The sequence below is a fragment of the Lonchura striata genome, chromosome 8, assembly GCF_046129695.1.
Source record: "Lonchura striata isolate bLonStr1 chromosome 8, bLonStr1.mat, whole genome shotgun sequence".
NCBI classification, from domain to species: Eukaryota; Metazoa; Chordata; class Aves; order Passeriformes; family Estrildidae; genus Lonchura; species Lonchura striata.
In genome coordinates this window covers 33,866,683-33,884,362 of record NC_134610.1, presented here as the reverse complement: position 1 = coordinate 33,884,362, position 17,680 = coordinate 33,866,683, and the positions used below count along the sequence as shown (strand labels likewise).

At 41.5% G+C, this 17,680-nt stretch overlaps 1 protein-coding gene across 6 annotated transcripts in view; it reads left to right on the top strand.

Annotated features, from left to right (window-relative positions):
- Nucleotides 1-301: 301 nt before the first annotated feature.
- KANSL1L (KAT8 regulatory NSL complex subunit 1 like) overlaps nt 302-17,680 on the top strand; it is a 59,754-nt gene continuing 42,375 nt past the window's right edge. For 4 of the 6 annotated variants that reach the window (XR_013340388.1, XM_077785189.1, XM_077785188.1 and 1 more), the window contains exons 1-2: nt 304-409; nt 6,696-7,801. Coding sequence is in view for 5 of the 6 variants with exons in the window: in XM_077785189.1 (XP_077641315.1) it covers nt 6,726-7,801 (1,076 nt within the window). In the remaining variant the exon portion in view is untranslated. Of the gene's footprint in view, nt 410-6,695; nt 7,802-17,680 lie in introns of those variants that run through there. The other 2 variants (XM_077785190.1, XM_021532503.2) reach the window with 2 other exon arrangements.

Genomic DNA, 17,680 nt, shown 5'->3' with positions numbered 1-17,680 from the left:
CTGCTTGTTGGCGATAGCACTGGGAAGGTGCGCGTTTAGGAGTGTTTTTAGCTCGTTACGGTGCTGGGCGCTAAGGGTTGGAGCAGTTCGGAGCGGGAGCGGCGCCGCCGCCTCCGCGCCCTCACGGCCCCGGCGCGCGGGCTGAGGGGAGGGCGGTGTCCGCGCGTCAGGCGCGGCCCCGCCAATGGCGGGAGGCCACGCCCCCGGCCCGAGCCCCGCCCCCCGGCGCCGCGGATTGGCCGCGCTCCTCCCCCTGAGGAGCGGGGGAGGCCCCGCCCCGCCGCGCTGCGCTTTAGCTGGGCGCGGACTCTTCAAGAGCGGCAGTGTGAGCCGTGGCGGGCGCCGTGCTGTGCGGGCTTGAGGCGGCGCCGGCGCCGCTGCCGCTGCGGAGAAGCCGCCGGACGCGGAGGCAAGCGCGGGGCGCGACGCGGCGGGGGCGCCGTGAGGCGGCGGGGGGCACGGAGGGGCCGGGCGGCGGTTGGTTCCCGCGGCGGGAGTGGCGGGTGCGCATGCGCGGGGTGGGGGCGGGGCGGGCGGTAACGGTCCGTGCGCGCGGCGGGGCGGGGCCGGCGCTGTGAGGCGGGGGCGGGGCGGGCGCGCGGGGCGGGGCGGGGCCGCTCCGCGCCCCCCCGCGCGTCCCGGCCGGGGTTTGAACGGCGGGTGGAAACTCGGCGCTGCTGACCGAGCAGCGGGCTGCTGCGGCCGCGGGCTGCCGTGCCCGCGGGCTGCCGTGCCCGCGGGTTGCCGTGCCCGCGGGCTGCCGTGCCCGCGGGCTGCCGTGCCCGCGGGTTGCCGTGCCCGCGGGCTGCGTGCCTCGGGGCACCCCGGGCCGCGCTCCCCACGCCGCGCACCGCCCGCCGAGCTGGGCACAGCGGCCAGAGTGGAAAGCAAAGCTGTGGGGAGCCGCTCGGATCCACGTCCTGCCCTGAGAGCTCCTCTCTGCTCCTCAGCTAGGCTGTCCATCCGCGTTCTGCAAAACGAAGCATCCCTCACCCTAAAAAATGTAGCAGTGACTGAGGTATTCCGAACCTACCCCTCTCTGACGGGAAATTAGATTTTTAATTTCCAGTTTGCAGTGTGAGACGATTAAAAATCCAAATTATTAAAGTATGCCTTTTGTCGAAGGGTAAATACTTCCTTTTAGTGCTAGTTTAATAAAAAGGAAATAGTAAAAATTACACTGATGGATGTACCATCTCAGAAAGCAGTCTGTGTGCCTTAGGACTCTCCTGCTGTATTAGTCCATGGTTTGAAATCCTGGGGAATGTTCTGAGAAGCTTAAATTCCAGTCACCTTAATTAGTGTCTTAAGAGCTGAGTGGGTCTCATTTAAGACCAGGTTTTATAGCTCTCTCTTCCAAGGCTGAAATTCTCAAGTATCACCAAAATATTGACATGGAATTTACGATGAAAGGTACCAGAAGGTATTGCAGATATCTCTGTTAGAGACATATGTGCAGCTTTCTTACAGAGGCACCTGTTGTACTACAGAAAGCATTTAACATATATTAAAAATTACTTCAGATGTTGCTTTGCAAATATGGTGTTATAGACTGAACAAGAATTAGTTGATAATGTGGTAGTAAAATTGGAAATTATATTGATTCTTTGTTCAGATCAGATCTGAACAAGGAAGAAAACAAACATGTTCAGATATTTTAATGAGTCATGGATTTTGCCATAAATTAGTACTGATGAGTTCCACTTGAAGTGCCTTCTTTTGGATGTTTTTTATGATTCACACTTTGGGTGGTCTGCCTTAAATGGAGAGCTCCTAGTGTTCAAAGAGAGATCCTTTTGTGGGGAGGTGGTGTGCTGTATTTTGGTGGGGTTTTGTTTTGTTTTGTTTTGGTTTGGTTTTTTTTTCCCAAATAGGAGGAATTTGTTTTTATATCTCCTGAGGTGTACAGAAACTAGAATGTTTTGTCTGGATGGTTGTGCCTGCATGGTGAGCGCTGCTGAACATTGAGACTCCCCACATAATCCTGTTTGGGTTTATGGGTTTTTCCCAATCTATTAATAGAACAAAATACTAAAATGCTGAAATACACATCATGAGTAATTGGTCTGCTTTTGAAGTGAAAACAAAAGCTGTCTACTGAAGTGATTTTTTTTTTTTCACTCTTAAAGGCTGGTCCCAGGTGTGTTATTAAACATAGGCTTCTTTCCTTTTCCTTTCATACTCCTAACCAGGACATGCCCAGTGGGACCAATATCTTTTTTACGGTCATTGCTGCAGAGTATTCCATGAGAAAATGCAGACTGTGCTATCAAGCTGTTCTTGCTATTCTTAGAAATCACTACCATCCAGTAGGTTTTCCAAAACTTGGGAGGGGTAGTTAAAGGCTGAGGCTGCCTCCCACCAGGCAAGGCTTGCAGAAGCTGGCCAGGCTCAGGTCCCGTGCGCTGCGCTCAGCTGAGGCAGTGCTGCAGCAGTGCCTGCCTGCCAGAGCACTTTATTTTTGTCCAGTGATTATCAGGAAGGCTGCCCAGGAGGAGCTGGGGATTACAGGACAAGCAGCACAAAGCTGTAGGAAACCAGGTTTTGGCAGTTGTGTTGCAATCTGCCTTTGTAGCTGCCCTCTCTTCTGCAGGTTGTCTCTTAGAGGTCTTAAAAGAAGTTGAAATAACAGTATTTTTGAGCATTCTTGTTGACATTAATTTTGGATGTTTCACCAGAGGCTGTCTGCTGTCAGGGACTTTGCTTTGCTTTTGAAATGCCACCTATGCAAGGAATAAACAGTGGAAGTTGGCTTATCTGAAACACTGTTTATCTGTGAATAAGCTGGAAACACTCATATTAATTTAAAATGTTGTTTGTAGGCTTCTGAGTTTCAAAACAAAAAGAATTAATCATGAAAATCTCCTCTTGGTCTCGAGGAATCTCATTATTTAGAAGAAAATTTCAGGTGTTTATGATGAAGAAAAATGACTCCATTTACAAGGAGAGAAGGCTCCTATAGAGGAGCTTTTAAAAGCCTCATGCAAGTGAAGTTTTATTGTCATTGGAAACTAAAAGATCACAAACAAAAAAATCCACTAAAAGACAAAGCAATCTTCCTCCCAAGCAAAAATCCCCCAGAACACTGTCTGCAGTGTTGTGTAACCAAAGTGATAGTGTTATGCAAGGGGGAGAAGAGTCAAAAAGTGAAAGGACTGTAAACAAAAGCTGGGAAGGGAGGGAGTGCCACCCTGTGTGCAGGGTTGTGGCTGGGTTTTCTTGTGTTTCTTTTAAAAGGGTGCTGCTAATCACAACATGAAGACACTAGTTTCAGGATTTAGGCAAATTCTGTTGAGGTAAGCCTGGTAGGGACAGGGTATAAGGAAGAAGTGTCAAGGGAGGACAAAGAAATCAGCAGAGGGAGAGGAAAGGTAGAGGAGCGGGAGCCACTGGGGGATTAGGAACCTGTAGCTGCAGTGGTGGAAGGGAGCAGGGTGCAGGTCTGGCTGTGGTAAACTGCAATTCCCAGCTCTATCCTCCTGGATAATTAAGGCATTAGGGGAGGATAAGCATAAAGTAACTTTAAACATCAGTTGCTTTACTTTGTTTGTCTGGTACTTGTTTCTTCCCTTCCCTAGTACTTATTTAATGTCATTTTTTTCATTTTACAGTACTTTTTAGTCTTTCAAGTGGAGTGTTTATTCAGTAGATGAAAAGCAAACTGTTTGCCAGTTTAGCAGAATTTCAGCCGTTCTGGTTTTGAAACCTCAAGTAATAACACAATGCAAAAGAAATCTGTGAAATGGTTTACCTGTGACAAAAAAGCTTTTTCCAGAAGGAAAGTACTTTTCTGGTGTACCATTTTGTAGTACTTGTCTTCCCTCCTTCTTTGCCTTTATTTTTTTTTCCTTCCTCCAAGATACTAGGGTTTGCTCTGGAAACTCACTTCCAATATAGGTGGAATGAAATAATTTTTGCAGCTTTCTGCCAAAATTAAATAAAATGTGTAAAAACGTAAACTGTATAACTTTTGTCAAGCCAAGTACTTGTACTAAAATTTGCTTATATTTTCTTTGCAGCAGCTACTTTGTTTTGCTTCTATACCTATGACATTTTTGTGTGTGTGAACTTTTGCAGAAATGCCAAGGGCTGTTACTATGGTAGTACCAGCTTTTATAAGTTCTTTTTGATGTCACTGTAGTGAGATGAGCACACCTGAGTGTCTCACACTGTCTTCAGGGCAAAAACATGGTATGAAGTTTCCAAGTTGCTGGGTAAAGGATTGAGTGATTTCCCCCTTAAAAAGCATTTTACTTATTTTTTAGCTGCTTTGTAGTTTAAGCATACTTGGTCGGGCACTCTAAATGAATGATTTGTCAATGCTCTTTAGTTCAGTGTTTGTGTTCCACATGAGAGTGTTTTGATTCTTCCCCTCTTTCCCCTAGAAGAGTTAAAAAGAAGTCCCCCAGATGAAAAAAAAAAAATAAATTTGTATTCATTGCAGTTTTGGAAATTTGAAACTGTACCAAAGGAGTATGTGGTATTTGAGGGAATGTGATGGAGTTAAAACACAGCACTGTAAAGTTTTGTGCTGCCAGTTCTTTGAATAACCTCCATCTTCATACAGGTATGTGATCCACATCTCCAAAGTACTTTTTTGCCTTAACAGCTCCACTGTGTGTGGATGTTTCCTGGGTTTCAGGAGTAGCAACCTGTGCCTGCTAAACACTCAGACTAAGGGAGGTGGATGGTAAAGTTGGAACAGTTATAAATACATTGTTGGGTGAATGGAGATCCCAGGCTGATGGTGCTCTTCTTGGAGAGCTTCTTGGAATTCTCAGGAAGAGGTCAACCACAGGGGCTCCTGAGCTCACATTAACCCCACAGAGGAACTGTCCAGTTCTCTCCCCTTACGTTTTAGCCATGCACAGTTTGCTCTGACTTGCTATAGTTATTTGCCATTACATAAGGGCCAGGGAGGCATTGATGTCTGAATTCACACTCCTTTGGATTTACAAATTTGCAGGCCTGCTAGCTTTTACAAGAGGAAAGACACGAGTCAGCCAGGTGCTGAGAGCATTACTGAGTCACCAGAGCACTTAAGATTTGGAGCTTCAGCTCTCAGCAGTTTATTCCCCTGTCTAATCCTAGAATGGGGTTCTTCCTGAACAGCTGTGCACTGGGAGGCCTTTGTGCTGAGCTCCTCTTTAGGCTGAAGTTACTGGCTTATTTATAAAGGTTAAAATCCTGGGGATTTTAATGGTATCATTTACAATTAGCAGTAGGACCACCAAACCTGGTGCCAGTGATGCTAGGAGCATGATGTGCAGAGATAAAAACCTTATGGATGAAGTACACATAGAGCAATGAAAGGTGAATAAAGCACACAGAAAGTGGTAAGGCAGTACTGGAGCATGTGGCTCCCTATGTTTTGCTTCACATTTTGAGGGTTAAGGAGCAGGTATCCAAACTGGTATTGCTCAGCTCCCTAGGTTGCCATGTCTCACTTTAATGTTTGCACCTTCAGTGCAAAAAAACTGTAGTTATAAACAAGCTGAGGCTTCAGAGAGACCTTTTCTTAAGAACTGTATGTGGCAGTCTCAGAATCATTGACCCCTTATGGGATCTGTGCATTGGAAGTTGCTGAGCTAGGCAGTTACTGTGGAGTTCAAGGAAACTGGAGACATTAAAAGGAGGGGGGTGCAAGTGCTACTCAAGTAGTACACAGTTTAACAGAATTTACTGTGGCATTGCTGTGCTGCACTCACTTTTGCTACTGCTCTCATATGGTTTCTGGTTTTGTCTCTAGCTTCTTAAAGAAGAGCTGACAGGAACTTACCTTTCAGGCTTCTGCAGGCCATGTTCAATTAAGTCATTTATTTGGTTTATTTAACCATCTCCTAAAGAAAGCTGTAAGTAGGGTGCAAGTGATTCCTGCTTGGAGGTGTTAGGGCATAGGTTGGACTTGATCTTAGAGGTCTCTCCCAACCTCATTATTCTGTGATTCTGAGTAGATACAGTATGACTTGGCAGCATAGCTGCTGACGGGAAGGGGTGAAGGTTGACATTGGTCTTTTGATCCCAAAGTCTAGGAGCCCTTTGTTAATTGGCAAGCCACGAGCAAAATGATTTGTCAATGAGAACTGTCATTTCTCAATTTATTATGAAAAATAATCTGTGTGTATTACACAGACAGTGCCTCATGAATAGAGTGGTATCCAAAGGCACAGGAAAGAATTCTTTTTTGGTAGGAAACTTCAGAACTTAGAGTTTTCTATTTTGAAAGCATTAGCTTTGTTGATTGGTTTCTAATGTGTATTTATAAGAATATATAATAATTCATCAAATGCTTTCTTTATATAGATTTACAGTAAATCAGTTTCTCACAACAGTGCTAGTCACATTGCTCAAGGTCATGTTTTTTAGTTTGGGCAAGGTTAGATGACAGACCTGAACTTTTTGGGTCTTATTTCTCAGACTGATAGAATCAAAAATGAAATGAGGTATGAACAGTTATTCCCCTGAGATGTAAAGGCTTTCATTGTGCATGGAACAGCTTCTGAATGAAATAAAGAAAAAACAGAAAGGGTGTTTTTATTTGACTTGGGAGGCAACATAGCCTGTGTTCTTTAGATAACGTCTCTTTTTATGGAATTTTTGAATGATGTTGAGAGAATGAAATGTCTTAACAGAGTTGTTGTATTTGTACTGTGTCATGAAAATGAGAAAATTTACATGGCCCGTGTTATTTTCAGGTTTGCTGTAAACTACCTACCGTAGCTATAATGACACCAGCTCTCAGAGAGGCAACAACAAAAGGTCATGGTATCCACTTGTCACCTTCTTTGTCCTCTAGAGCTATGGAGTCTGATACAGCTTTGTGCATGGAAAATTCCAGAGCAGTGGAAGAGAAGATAAAAGAGGACTCCATCGCACGGATTACTTGCTCAGTCCTGGGGTTCTCCACTGCTGAGCCCAACCTCAGGAATGACATGTTCAGTGTGCAGCATTTTGGTTCCCCACCATCCTCCAAGTGCTATCAGTCTGTCTTGTTAATGGGTACAAATTCTGCGTTTAACAACAAAACTGGTAAGCAAACAAAAATGGGAGACCCTGACTGCTCCAAGATGAGAAAGTCATTACATAATGGGGCTGACACATCATTTGGTCATATTAGTCATTCAGAACCTGAGCAACAGGTGAAAGGGGCAGTGTTTTCAGAGACCACATCTCCAAACTTGGCAGGAATGCAGAGACTTTCAGGTTCAAGTGTAACTGAATCCACTAACGCAGAAGAAATGCAACTTTTAAATGGTAAATGGTACAAGAAGAATGGGGTTTTGGGTAGGGCTTTGGAAGTCCGCACTGAAACAATAAAAGGGGATTTATTACACCAAATTCTTCACGGGCCTTCAGAAGGGATTTTGAGCTGCACCCAGGAGGAGGTGTATGCTCGCTTACTCCAGTGTGTCACTAAGCAACAAATGGAAATCAGTCGCGCCAAAAGAACTCAGAAGCGTTTACAAATGCTCCTGGCAAAGCATGTTGTCAAACACTGTGATCAGCAGCTGAAATGCTTTGTGAAACATCAGCTTCAGAGAATGAAGGTTTTCCATGAGCCAGCTAGATTTTTGAGCAATAGCTCCCTCAGATGCACTGAAGGTTGGCCGGAAAACAACACAACTACTTTGGAGAGTAGTTTGAGTGTGGATGTACAGAACGGAGTTAGCGTCGCACCGGGTGAAATCCGTGGCTTTGCACTTTCTACTGGAGGGCTGCTGTCTCGTGTGGAGAAGGACCTGGACTCTGATGCAACCTGCAGCAGCTCAGATGAAGATGGTGAGGAGCAGACTGTGGAAGCGTAAGTGTTAAATTCCTGCTTAGACTCGTGTGCTTCTTACTTATAAATCAGGATGGAAGGGTCTAGACCTACAGAATCCATCTTGTGTGAGTAACCTCACTCAACAGATAGTCTTACAGAAATCAGCTAGACTGACAGTGTGAGCTGGGTTTGGCAGGAAGTAAGAACATCTAATTAATGCATTTAAGGAGCAGTTGCTTTACTAGAATTGCAGAGAACTAGAGTTTGTACTGCACTCTCCCAGTTTGCATTACATCAATACTGCTAATACTTGAATGGTGCTGTAAATCAAATAGTGATTGCTGTAAATACTTGGGGCCAGAATGAAAATAATTTTAATTTTACTCTGGAGTTATTAATAATTAGTCAATATTAGGATCTTGAAATCCACTATATTGTGATAAAGAGTAAAAATTAAAAATTATCTTCTGATGCAGGTATCAAGCCATCCAGTATTTGGTGATTGGTATATTGAAAAAGTTTGGTTCTTTAACTTTTAATTTTAAAAATATTAATTTACTTCCTGAAGTCACTCTACAACTATGAATGTAGCTAGCAGTGGAGGTTTTATTATTGCAGGTATCTTTTTCAGGATGAACCAGAGGGAAATTAATGTCATTAACTTGTAGTGTCTTAAGTTGGCAGGAATCCTGTCAGTGCAAATTACAAATCAGTGGTGGGTAAGAGGAGATAGTAAAATTGCTCTCTGATAAAGGTATAACCTTTTTTCTTTTTTTTTTTTTTAACCTCTAACTTGCTGCATTGTTAATCTCTTCAGTCAATAAATTTTAGAAAGCCGTGAAAGGACAGTTGCTTTCCTCTTCCCAAAGCTGGAGAGATGAGCATGTCTTAAGGTTTGTTGGATATAATAGTCAGGACTGTGATACACAGAAGAGAGCTGCACACAAATGCAGCAACTTGGTGGGAACTTCATGATACCCACATTTCTCATGGGCTCTTACAAGTTAGTCAGGACAGGGTTTGTGTTTACTGGTCTTTCCCGCTGCTGTCAGAGAGTGTCTAGAAAAAATTAATTAAAAATACTTAAAAACACTTACTTCACATTCTGCTTCCTGAAAAGCATAATGCTGAGAAGAAATCAACTAAGCTTCTGAAACTGGAAGAGCTTTGCCCTGTTAAATGTTTATAGCTTCAGTCTAACAAGGCTGTATCAACTCTCTGCTGTGTTCTGCTAAACTCTGTAGGCTGAAAAACAGAGGAGAAAATATTTTCATTTTCTTTTACATATTATCAGAATGGTAAATATTATGCTGAAGTCCAGCCAAAGCATAATGTAACTTGCCAGCTAAGTTACAAGCACCTTAAATATTTGAGTTTGGAGAATAATTATTCTCTTGAAATATTTTCATAAAAACATCATTTGGGCTCTCCCCAGCATAGGAGAATCCACATTTTTCTTCTAACTAATATACTTGAATTTCTAAGTAATATCTCTGTTCTAGGATTCTTATGATAAGAACATGAACTGAAAAAGAAAACTCTTGAGAAGTTCTTGATTTTTGAACGGTTGTGGATAACGTAAAACTTGGACCAAAGTTTTGTTGTGATGGTTTTCTTTTTCCTTCCTGCCAGGGACACTTGAATTTCTAACTCTCCCTGCCAGTCCTTTAACTTTACTCCTTCTTGTGGCTTTTGGCGGTTATCTTTCCACTTAAGGCTCACGCAGTTTACTTTGTTGCACTGATGAAAAAAATCCACAGAGGATTATTAAGTGCAAACCCATTACCTTTGGCTCAGGAAATCCCCAAGCTGCTATTGCTGGGAGCTGAGGGAATGTTCATATTGCCGGAGAGGCACTGCTCCCTCCATGCCTGCACTGTTGTAATATTGTTATCTCAGCTATTGCTGGGAGGCAGCAGAGCTGGGTAAGATGATCTGTAGTCTGACTCAGTGTGGCCCTTTATTTTGAGTTGTTTATTCTTCTCCCTTTCCTTATGTTCTTACTGATGAGCAGTTATTCAGCAGCGGCGGCCTTGCTGTCTTGGGAGGGAAGGAATCACTGACGTTTGAGGTGTGCTGCTGGGCCAGCAAGCTCAGAGTTAAAAGCACTGCCTGATTTAAGCAAAAGACTTGTCTGTGTGCCTAGGCTGAGGCAATGCTTGAATTAACATGCAGTGAGGATGTCTCTTATTTGAATTTATCATTATCTTCATCTCAGAATGTTTTTCTTCTTTTCTCCGACCTTCCTGAGATTTGCCTTTGGGGCTAAAATGCTGCCCTTTTTTCTTCGAGGTAACAAAGGTAAGTCAGTTATTCACTGGTTCAGCTGGTGAGATTTGCTGTTTCCTGAGCCTTGCCACTTTTAAGGCCTTCTGGATTGCCTTTCCTCGGGAAAAAAGAAACAAAGTTAATATCTCTTTTTATTTCTGCTGAGTGGATTTATATGCTTTGAATTGCCTTTCTCTCCTTGGGAATTGGCTATATGTGCTTTCCAGAAGCAATGGGATCATGTAGGTGAGACAATACTAATTTCCTCACCTATATGGAAATTTTTATTTTTCATAGTGAGGGCTTTTACTCTGAATTCCTCTGTGATAATCCTCATAATATGTAACTGTAGTTGCTATAAGGTTCAAGTAATGTAGCAATGAATGGAAAGAATGTTTTGGTTCCACCCATATCTCAGTGTACTGATTGCATTTAACTTGAGGGTATAATCACGGTGGTGACTGATCGTTGTTGTGACTGTGGTGTTTCTCATTCTTTTTGTTGGGGGAGGAGGTATATCAATCCAATGTGCAAGGCAGGGAGGAACCTGCAGTAACCATGTCTGCCAGAGAACAGTCTGTTTCCCATCAGGAGGGAGAAGTTGCTTCCAGCTCCAATTCCTCATGCTACATAACAAACCTGGAGTTATTTTTAGCGTTTTGAACCTGTTCATTCTCATTATCCTGAAAAGAGATTTTCCCAATGAGTATTGACATAAGCTCTTCTGAGCTGTATCTCAATGCTTTGTAGCTCAAGTAAGATTGTCTTTATCCATCTATTTCAATACCTTTGTTGTTCAGTTGCAAATAGCTGTTGTGAGATATTTAAACCATTGTTCCTGCATTACATAGATTCTGTCCTCAAGATGAGAGATCCTTGGTCTACTGGTCAAGGCAATTCACAGTACTTAACAAACTTCTCTAGTTCCTAGAGTAATTGGAAAGACTTATTTCAAGAGTTTAATCAAAACATATTTTATGCCTTTCAGAGTCTACTAAAAAGAAATATGAAAAAAAATAGGCTGTCTTCAGCACCTTTGTCATTTTGCTGTTACTGTCAGCTCATGAATGTCTTTAACCTGTCAGTTTTCATAGCACCACATTTCCAACAGTAATATTTGGTGTATTTTAGGACACTCCATCCTTTGGGCATAGGAAATTTTCTCATAGGGATTCTCTCATGGGTAGTCCTTCTCTGTAATTTTCCAAAAGCAGCTTTTAGGTGCTGCTCTCTGGCTCACTGTTAGGTGTTAGAAACCAGAGCAGAGAGAATACCCAAGGAAGGTAACACAAAGCTGACAACGAGTAATTCCTTTAGGGATTCATAACTAACACTTGGTTTGCAACATAGGCAACATTTCACCAGATGAATTTACTTGAAACTTGTTGATCTTTGTGGTTCATGAAGATGAAAGATTATACATAGAAATAGTCATAGATTTCAGACAAGGTGAATTGGATGATGATGTGAGATCAAAGGTTTTTCAATAATACAGCTCCACTCTGACAGCAGAGTGTATCCTGCTAGGCCAGCTCTTCATTCTTATTGATGTATTTTGTGTCTATTCCTGATGTAGTAGGAGAACTCTGATGCTCAGGTAGTCGTTTAGGAAACCTTTAAAGTTGCAGAGTGCAGAGTTTTACTTCTATGAGTTTTTCTACATGTGTGATCTTCCAGATGTATCACTGTGGTTCTTTGAAGAAACAGCCGCTCACTCCATCAAACAGTAGGACATGCATCTAATGGATTAGACAGAAAACCTGCTTGCAGTAGATTTTTTCTGCAAAATAAGTAGCTCTTTCTACTCATGACAAATCCTGTGCCTTGTTTTCCCAGTTCTCCTTTTCCTATCCAAATACAATCCTTTCGCATCATTTGGTGGGATTTTCTCTGTGAAATGTTTTCATGCTTTTCCCTCTGATTTCTGAAAGACATGTTTTACTGATTATCCTCCAGCAACCTCAAGCCTGACGAAGACTCACTGTTATATTTTCCATGCCCACAGGATTTGTTGTGCCTGGAAACTTTTATAATGAATGTGAAGAGATAGTAAATCTTTCTTTTTTTTTTCCCTCTCCTTTATTTTTTTTCCCCCTAAGATTGCTAGTTGGAAAGAGAAGATGGGAAATCTGCTTTTAGTACAAACATGTGATTGGGAGGGGAGCATTAAGGCAGAGAAAATAAAGGAAGGAAGAAAACATTATAAGTAGCATCTCCAGATCTAATATTTTTGTTATAGATTATTTTCCATTTTTCCTAGCATTTTTTCCTTGTGGCTAACTAAGCAACATCAATGCAGTTCTGCAGGCCTGGCAATACATGGCACTGCTTAAGGGACATGGTTTATTGCAAGTCTTGGAACCACGTTATAAAGGAGGCTGTTTGTTTTTGCAAGGTCAGGTCTTAATTTTCCACACTGAGCTGTAATTTCACTTCATGCCTTATATGAGAACTGAATTACGAGTTTGGGAAGGGGTGGAGGAGAGTCTGCCAGGACAAAATGCTGCTCTTAGGCACAAACTCCCACTTGTTTCCTGGTTTTAACACCTTTTTAACTTAGAAGTCCAGGAAATGTCTTATTTGCATAGAAGATTAATACGAGGACTTTTGAATAAGTATACATTCATGGGTACAAATAATATGCTGATGTAAGAATGTTTTATATGTTGCTTTTCAAGAATTCCATTTTCTCAATTCTTGGCTCCTATCGCAAGGATGTGGGAGGAGAATGAAAGAAAAGATAGCTTTACATTACCTTCTGTTTTAACTCTTAGGATACATGTGTTATTTCAGAATATATTTACCATCACTTGGTTGGGTTTCCATAAGATGAAGTAATAACTTCTTCAGGGTCCCACATGCATTTACTGTTGTGCCTCAGAGATCTCACTTGCAGGAATAAAAACTTGCTGTTGAGCAAAGCTTTGTTCTCACAATACCAGAATAATGCTTTTGTTAGTGGGGATCCTGATTTCTAACCTGTAATTACATTAATATTTTTGCAACTGCTGAAGGCAGACTGAAAGGTTTTAGTGAAAGGCAGAAGGTTTGACAGGTTTTGACCTGCAAGGGAAACTTGGAGCTGAGAATCTCAAATCTTTTAAGTTAGATGGGTGTTGAATTCATATTAAAGAAAAACTTGGCATTACTCTTTTTAATAACTTTTTAATACACAGTCAAGGTAGTGGTGTAGAATAGCAAATCTAATAAGAGGGTACATGTGTATGCATATATAACCTTGTATGCTTAATTAAATTGGAGACAAGAAGAATTTGGTGGTTGATGTCAAGTGCTGATTAATCAGTGTTTTAGGGCAAGCTTTTTTCTTTCACTAAGCTGTGAAATGTGTTTGTTTTAATTAAAATACTTGTTTATAAACAACAATGAACTGTCTTTATAACTTCTTGTAAAGCAAGGGAAGTGTTATTTTGGTTTATAGCTAACACTGATTTAGTGAGAATCTACTTCAAAGGGATACACCCAGTGCCTTTGAAAATCAGTATACGTGGGCCCCTGATACAGGAAATAATTTAAGTGCTTTCCTTTTCACATGAAGTAAAAAGTGTGCATAAAGACTTCCCAAAATAGGAATGCTCTCCTGTAACAGGGTTTCATTCATACTGCTAAATATGGGTTAGGAATGTGATGTTAGATGTTAGATTTAAATATATTGACCTGTGCTCTTTTTTTACTAAAACAGCTTTAAATTATTTTATTTTCATCCACGCACTTTACCTAGCTCTTGTGAATTAAAAGAAGTTTTCTCTTGGGGAATTTAAATCAATTTTTGGTTAGCAAACTCTAGTTACTCATTCTGGTGTTGGAAAAACAAATACACCTGAAGGTCTGTGTTTGAATATATGTAATATAAACTCCCTTTCTTCCCAGTCCATGGGGTAGACTGAGCAGCAGAAAAACTCAATGAAATTCAATCCCAAGCTCCTACAAAACACCCAAATTCCAAACTGTTCAAACATACATTCATTATGTCCCCTAACCCTTGCTGAATGACATCAGTGTGTGGTGGTGTCTTTGCTGCTGCTCTGTCTCACCTGATTTCTCTGTCCTCACTTCCCCACCCACCACAGCCCCTCCGGGCTCTCCTGGCAGGGACAGTTTGCACTGCTCTGTCGGGCTGAAACCCCTCCACTGCCAAAGGCCTGCTGCTGATTTCCAGTGCATCTGACAGGAGTGGCAGGAGCCTTCCCGGTTCAACTGTTGTCCAAAATGTCTCAAAAAAATTTTACATTGGAATCTGATACTAAATATGCATATATATATATATATATATATATATATCCTGACTTACAAGATGGAGTTGGAGCTTACATAAATACCATAGCATCTTTTCCTTGTAAGAATATGCATACAAATTTTGGAGTAGACTTCAGTGGCTGGACAGCATTGATATGCTGCTTGTGTGCTGTCATAATGTTTCATTTGCATAGATCTTTAAAGGAATGTATTTTCCAAGTTCTTATTTTATGTTGAGCATAGGCTACAGATGTAGCACTACTTAGTTTCTTTTTGAAGGGCAGTTGTGAAATACTTAAGAGAGAATTTCTAGGCCTGTGTTCCTGGTGTTTGTTGTTAATCTATTGATGTTGTGCCATTTCAAAGGCAAGAAAAGAAGCTTGTTTCTAGGCAGTTCATGAAGTTCTTTCTCTGCATTTTAGTACTACCTGTTTCTCTGCTTCATGTTGAACTGATGTACAGCATACTAGCATGCTGGAGCAGACAATAGAACCTTAAAATTAATATTAAAATATTTTTAACAAAAGCCATTGGCAGATACTCAATTTACAGCATGGTAGGCTTGGTGGTTTTTTAAATTTTTATTTTATTAAGAGGAAATGCTGCTGGTTGTTTACCTTTTGCAGGTTTTTCTTTCTGGGCAGTTAATATTCTGACTGACTCCACCTTCACTAACCCATTTGGCCTTTTATAATTAACTCGGCTCTAAAGAATTACGTAAACAGAGCTGGAGGTGAAGAGCACCCGCCAGCTTGTGAAGCCAGCCATTGGAAAGATTCAACACTCCAACAGATCCTTTAAGAAACTGAATTTTTAATTTATTCTATCCCCAAATTGAGTTGACTTTTCGGTCCAAGTATAACAGTTCAGTTTCTAATATAAAACAGCAGCAGTAGTGTGATCCTTTGCAGGAACCCTGTAGCAGGCAAATACTGTCTGTGGCATCTCATCAGTTCTGAAGATGTGATTTCCCTATCACCTAGGGAGCATATAGTGCACCAGTGAGATTCTTACTAAGTCTCTCCTTTTCTAGGGTATCTAAGCACAGAGACTTTCCCTTTTCATATTTTAAGTTTTCTCCTACAGCCTTTTTTCTCTGAATGTTGATTTTCCTCTTTTATCCTCCCCATTGTCCCTTCTCATTTTGTGGAAGATGTAAAAATTTGATTCATTGCTGCTTAATTCCTTGCTACCTAATTTTTTTCCTCCATAAATTTTCTCTTCAAGAGAAAAATCACATGGTTGATAATTTCAGGTATTACTGCATAAATTCTTCAGGTCTGATGGCATAGCAGAAGTGTTCAGCTGGGTACAGCTTTTTTCATTTGGGAAGATAAAGATGTGTGTTATGTGTTGGGATCAACATGCATTATTGGATGCAATTCTGAAAATATTGAATGGCCTCAGTGTGTTAGAGATGGGATCAGGCATGGGTGCCAGAAATGGTAATTGTAATAAGCAGTTGCTGATGTCTGTAGGTGATAGGGAGAACTATAACCCATGTTTGGGGAAGCTGTGTAGTGTTTCAGGGGAAAATGCCAGGTAAAAATTCCTTTTAAACACCAAAAGAGATAGCAACCTGCTAGGATCCTGTAGAATGACCTGGAGATCTCCACAGAGATTGCAAGCTAATTTTGAGCATCAGAGAAGTTCTCTTGATTGATTTCTTTGGAGTAGGAGTGGGGCAGGGAGTGCATAGCTTGGTTTGGTGCTGGTTATTCCACAACAGCGGCACTTCTCCTGGATAGTCTGTGCAAAGGCTGAGTGTGAACTGCCACAGTAAATAGTGGTTGTTTTGTGTAATGTTGATCAGCCATAATACTTTTGATGGGCCAAAATCGTTATAGTTTGGCTTTAATTTTTTTTGTACTCAGGAATGCATAGAAAAGATTGCATTCATAAAGCAGCACACACTGGTTTTTTTTTTTTTAGTTATGTAGTTATTAGAGGTTTAACAGTTAACTGATCCAGGGGAATTAATGCTTCAACAGCAACTGAAGTTAGTTCATTCTGAAAACAAACATTATGTAGGTGTTCTGGAAGAATTAGTCCTTGAGAAAGCATTTACGGGTCATTTAATAGTTGGACATATTTGCTCAGCTATTACAAGTGTTGGAGGTTTTGGTTGGGAGTGGGCACACACTTTTATCACATGACTAAAATCTAGATAAGGTTCTCTAAAATACAAGCATATCTGAATTCACCTAATTTGAATATTTTATATAATCTAGTCTTCATAGGTAATGTCTTATTTGCTGTCAGCATCTGTAAAAAGAAGAAGAATGGATATGTTGAATTTCTTCACAATTTTGACCCAAGGTATCAGAAGCCCTGGGCCCACATTAGTGGCTTGCAAGAAAATACTTGTATTCAGGGCAGTTGTTTTTTGGGCTTTACCATGTGTAGTCAGAGAACTGAGTATAATAGTGGTAAAAAATTAGGGGCACCTGAGGAAGTTCACAGCTTGTCAGTACCAGTCCTGGAGGGACTCCCACCACACTAGTGTGCTGTGGGGCATTTGTGATAGAGTGCCGTGTGGAGAATATTTTGTGGTTTTGTACAACTGGGTGAGCTTCCCAAGAGAATTTGGGGATGAGTGATTTTTTTTTCCCAATGTTTCATGAGGTTTATGGTGAGTCATATGATGTCTGGATGGAACTTAAAGACTGGAGAACCTTCTGATTTCTTCTTGCTTTTCAGTTTCCGGAGATCAATCCTTCATAACAACAATAAACTTCTGCTGTTGTTTTCAGTGACTCCCACTAAGGAAGGTGATCAGCTCTTTATCTTCAGTATGAGCCACTTCTTGCTCCCAAATACTTCGCTGCTGTGTGATTGGCAATAGGCTTCTGTTAGCCCAGGAGTTCCCAGTGAAAGGAGATGAACCAGCAGGGGTGATGGAGGTCACTTTAGGACTATCATCTGTAAACTGGGTGCAGAACAATGTGGATTAAACCAAAGGGACCATCACCTAGCAGAAAGAACAAAATAGTCCATGTTTAGAGACTGAGCAGAAACGTTATGAGGGGATGTCAGGAACAGCTGCCCTTCTTATGTTTGATGAAGAATTTTGGAATTGGAGAATTCTTTTTCTCACCCACATCACATGACTGCCTTGCTCTCTGGCTTGTGTGCATTTAAGAGTGTTGTTACTTGAAAATGTTGGTGTTTTTAAAGCCTTTTGAAAGGTGACAGTGTTATGGGCTGTCAAATGTTATTTTGAGTTTTGATGTGGGTCTGTTGCAAGCATGCTCCTTTCCTGGTTAGCAGGAAGCATCCTGTCATTGTCCCTGCAGACATGTCATGGCAGGGCATGTTACTTCTTCTCCCTGGGAGTTACAAAGGTGGAAGGCTTTAGTTTGTTTTAATTTTCAGCATGTAGGCTAACTTGTGGAG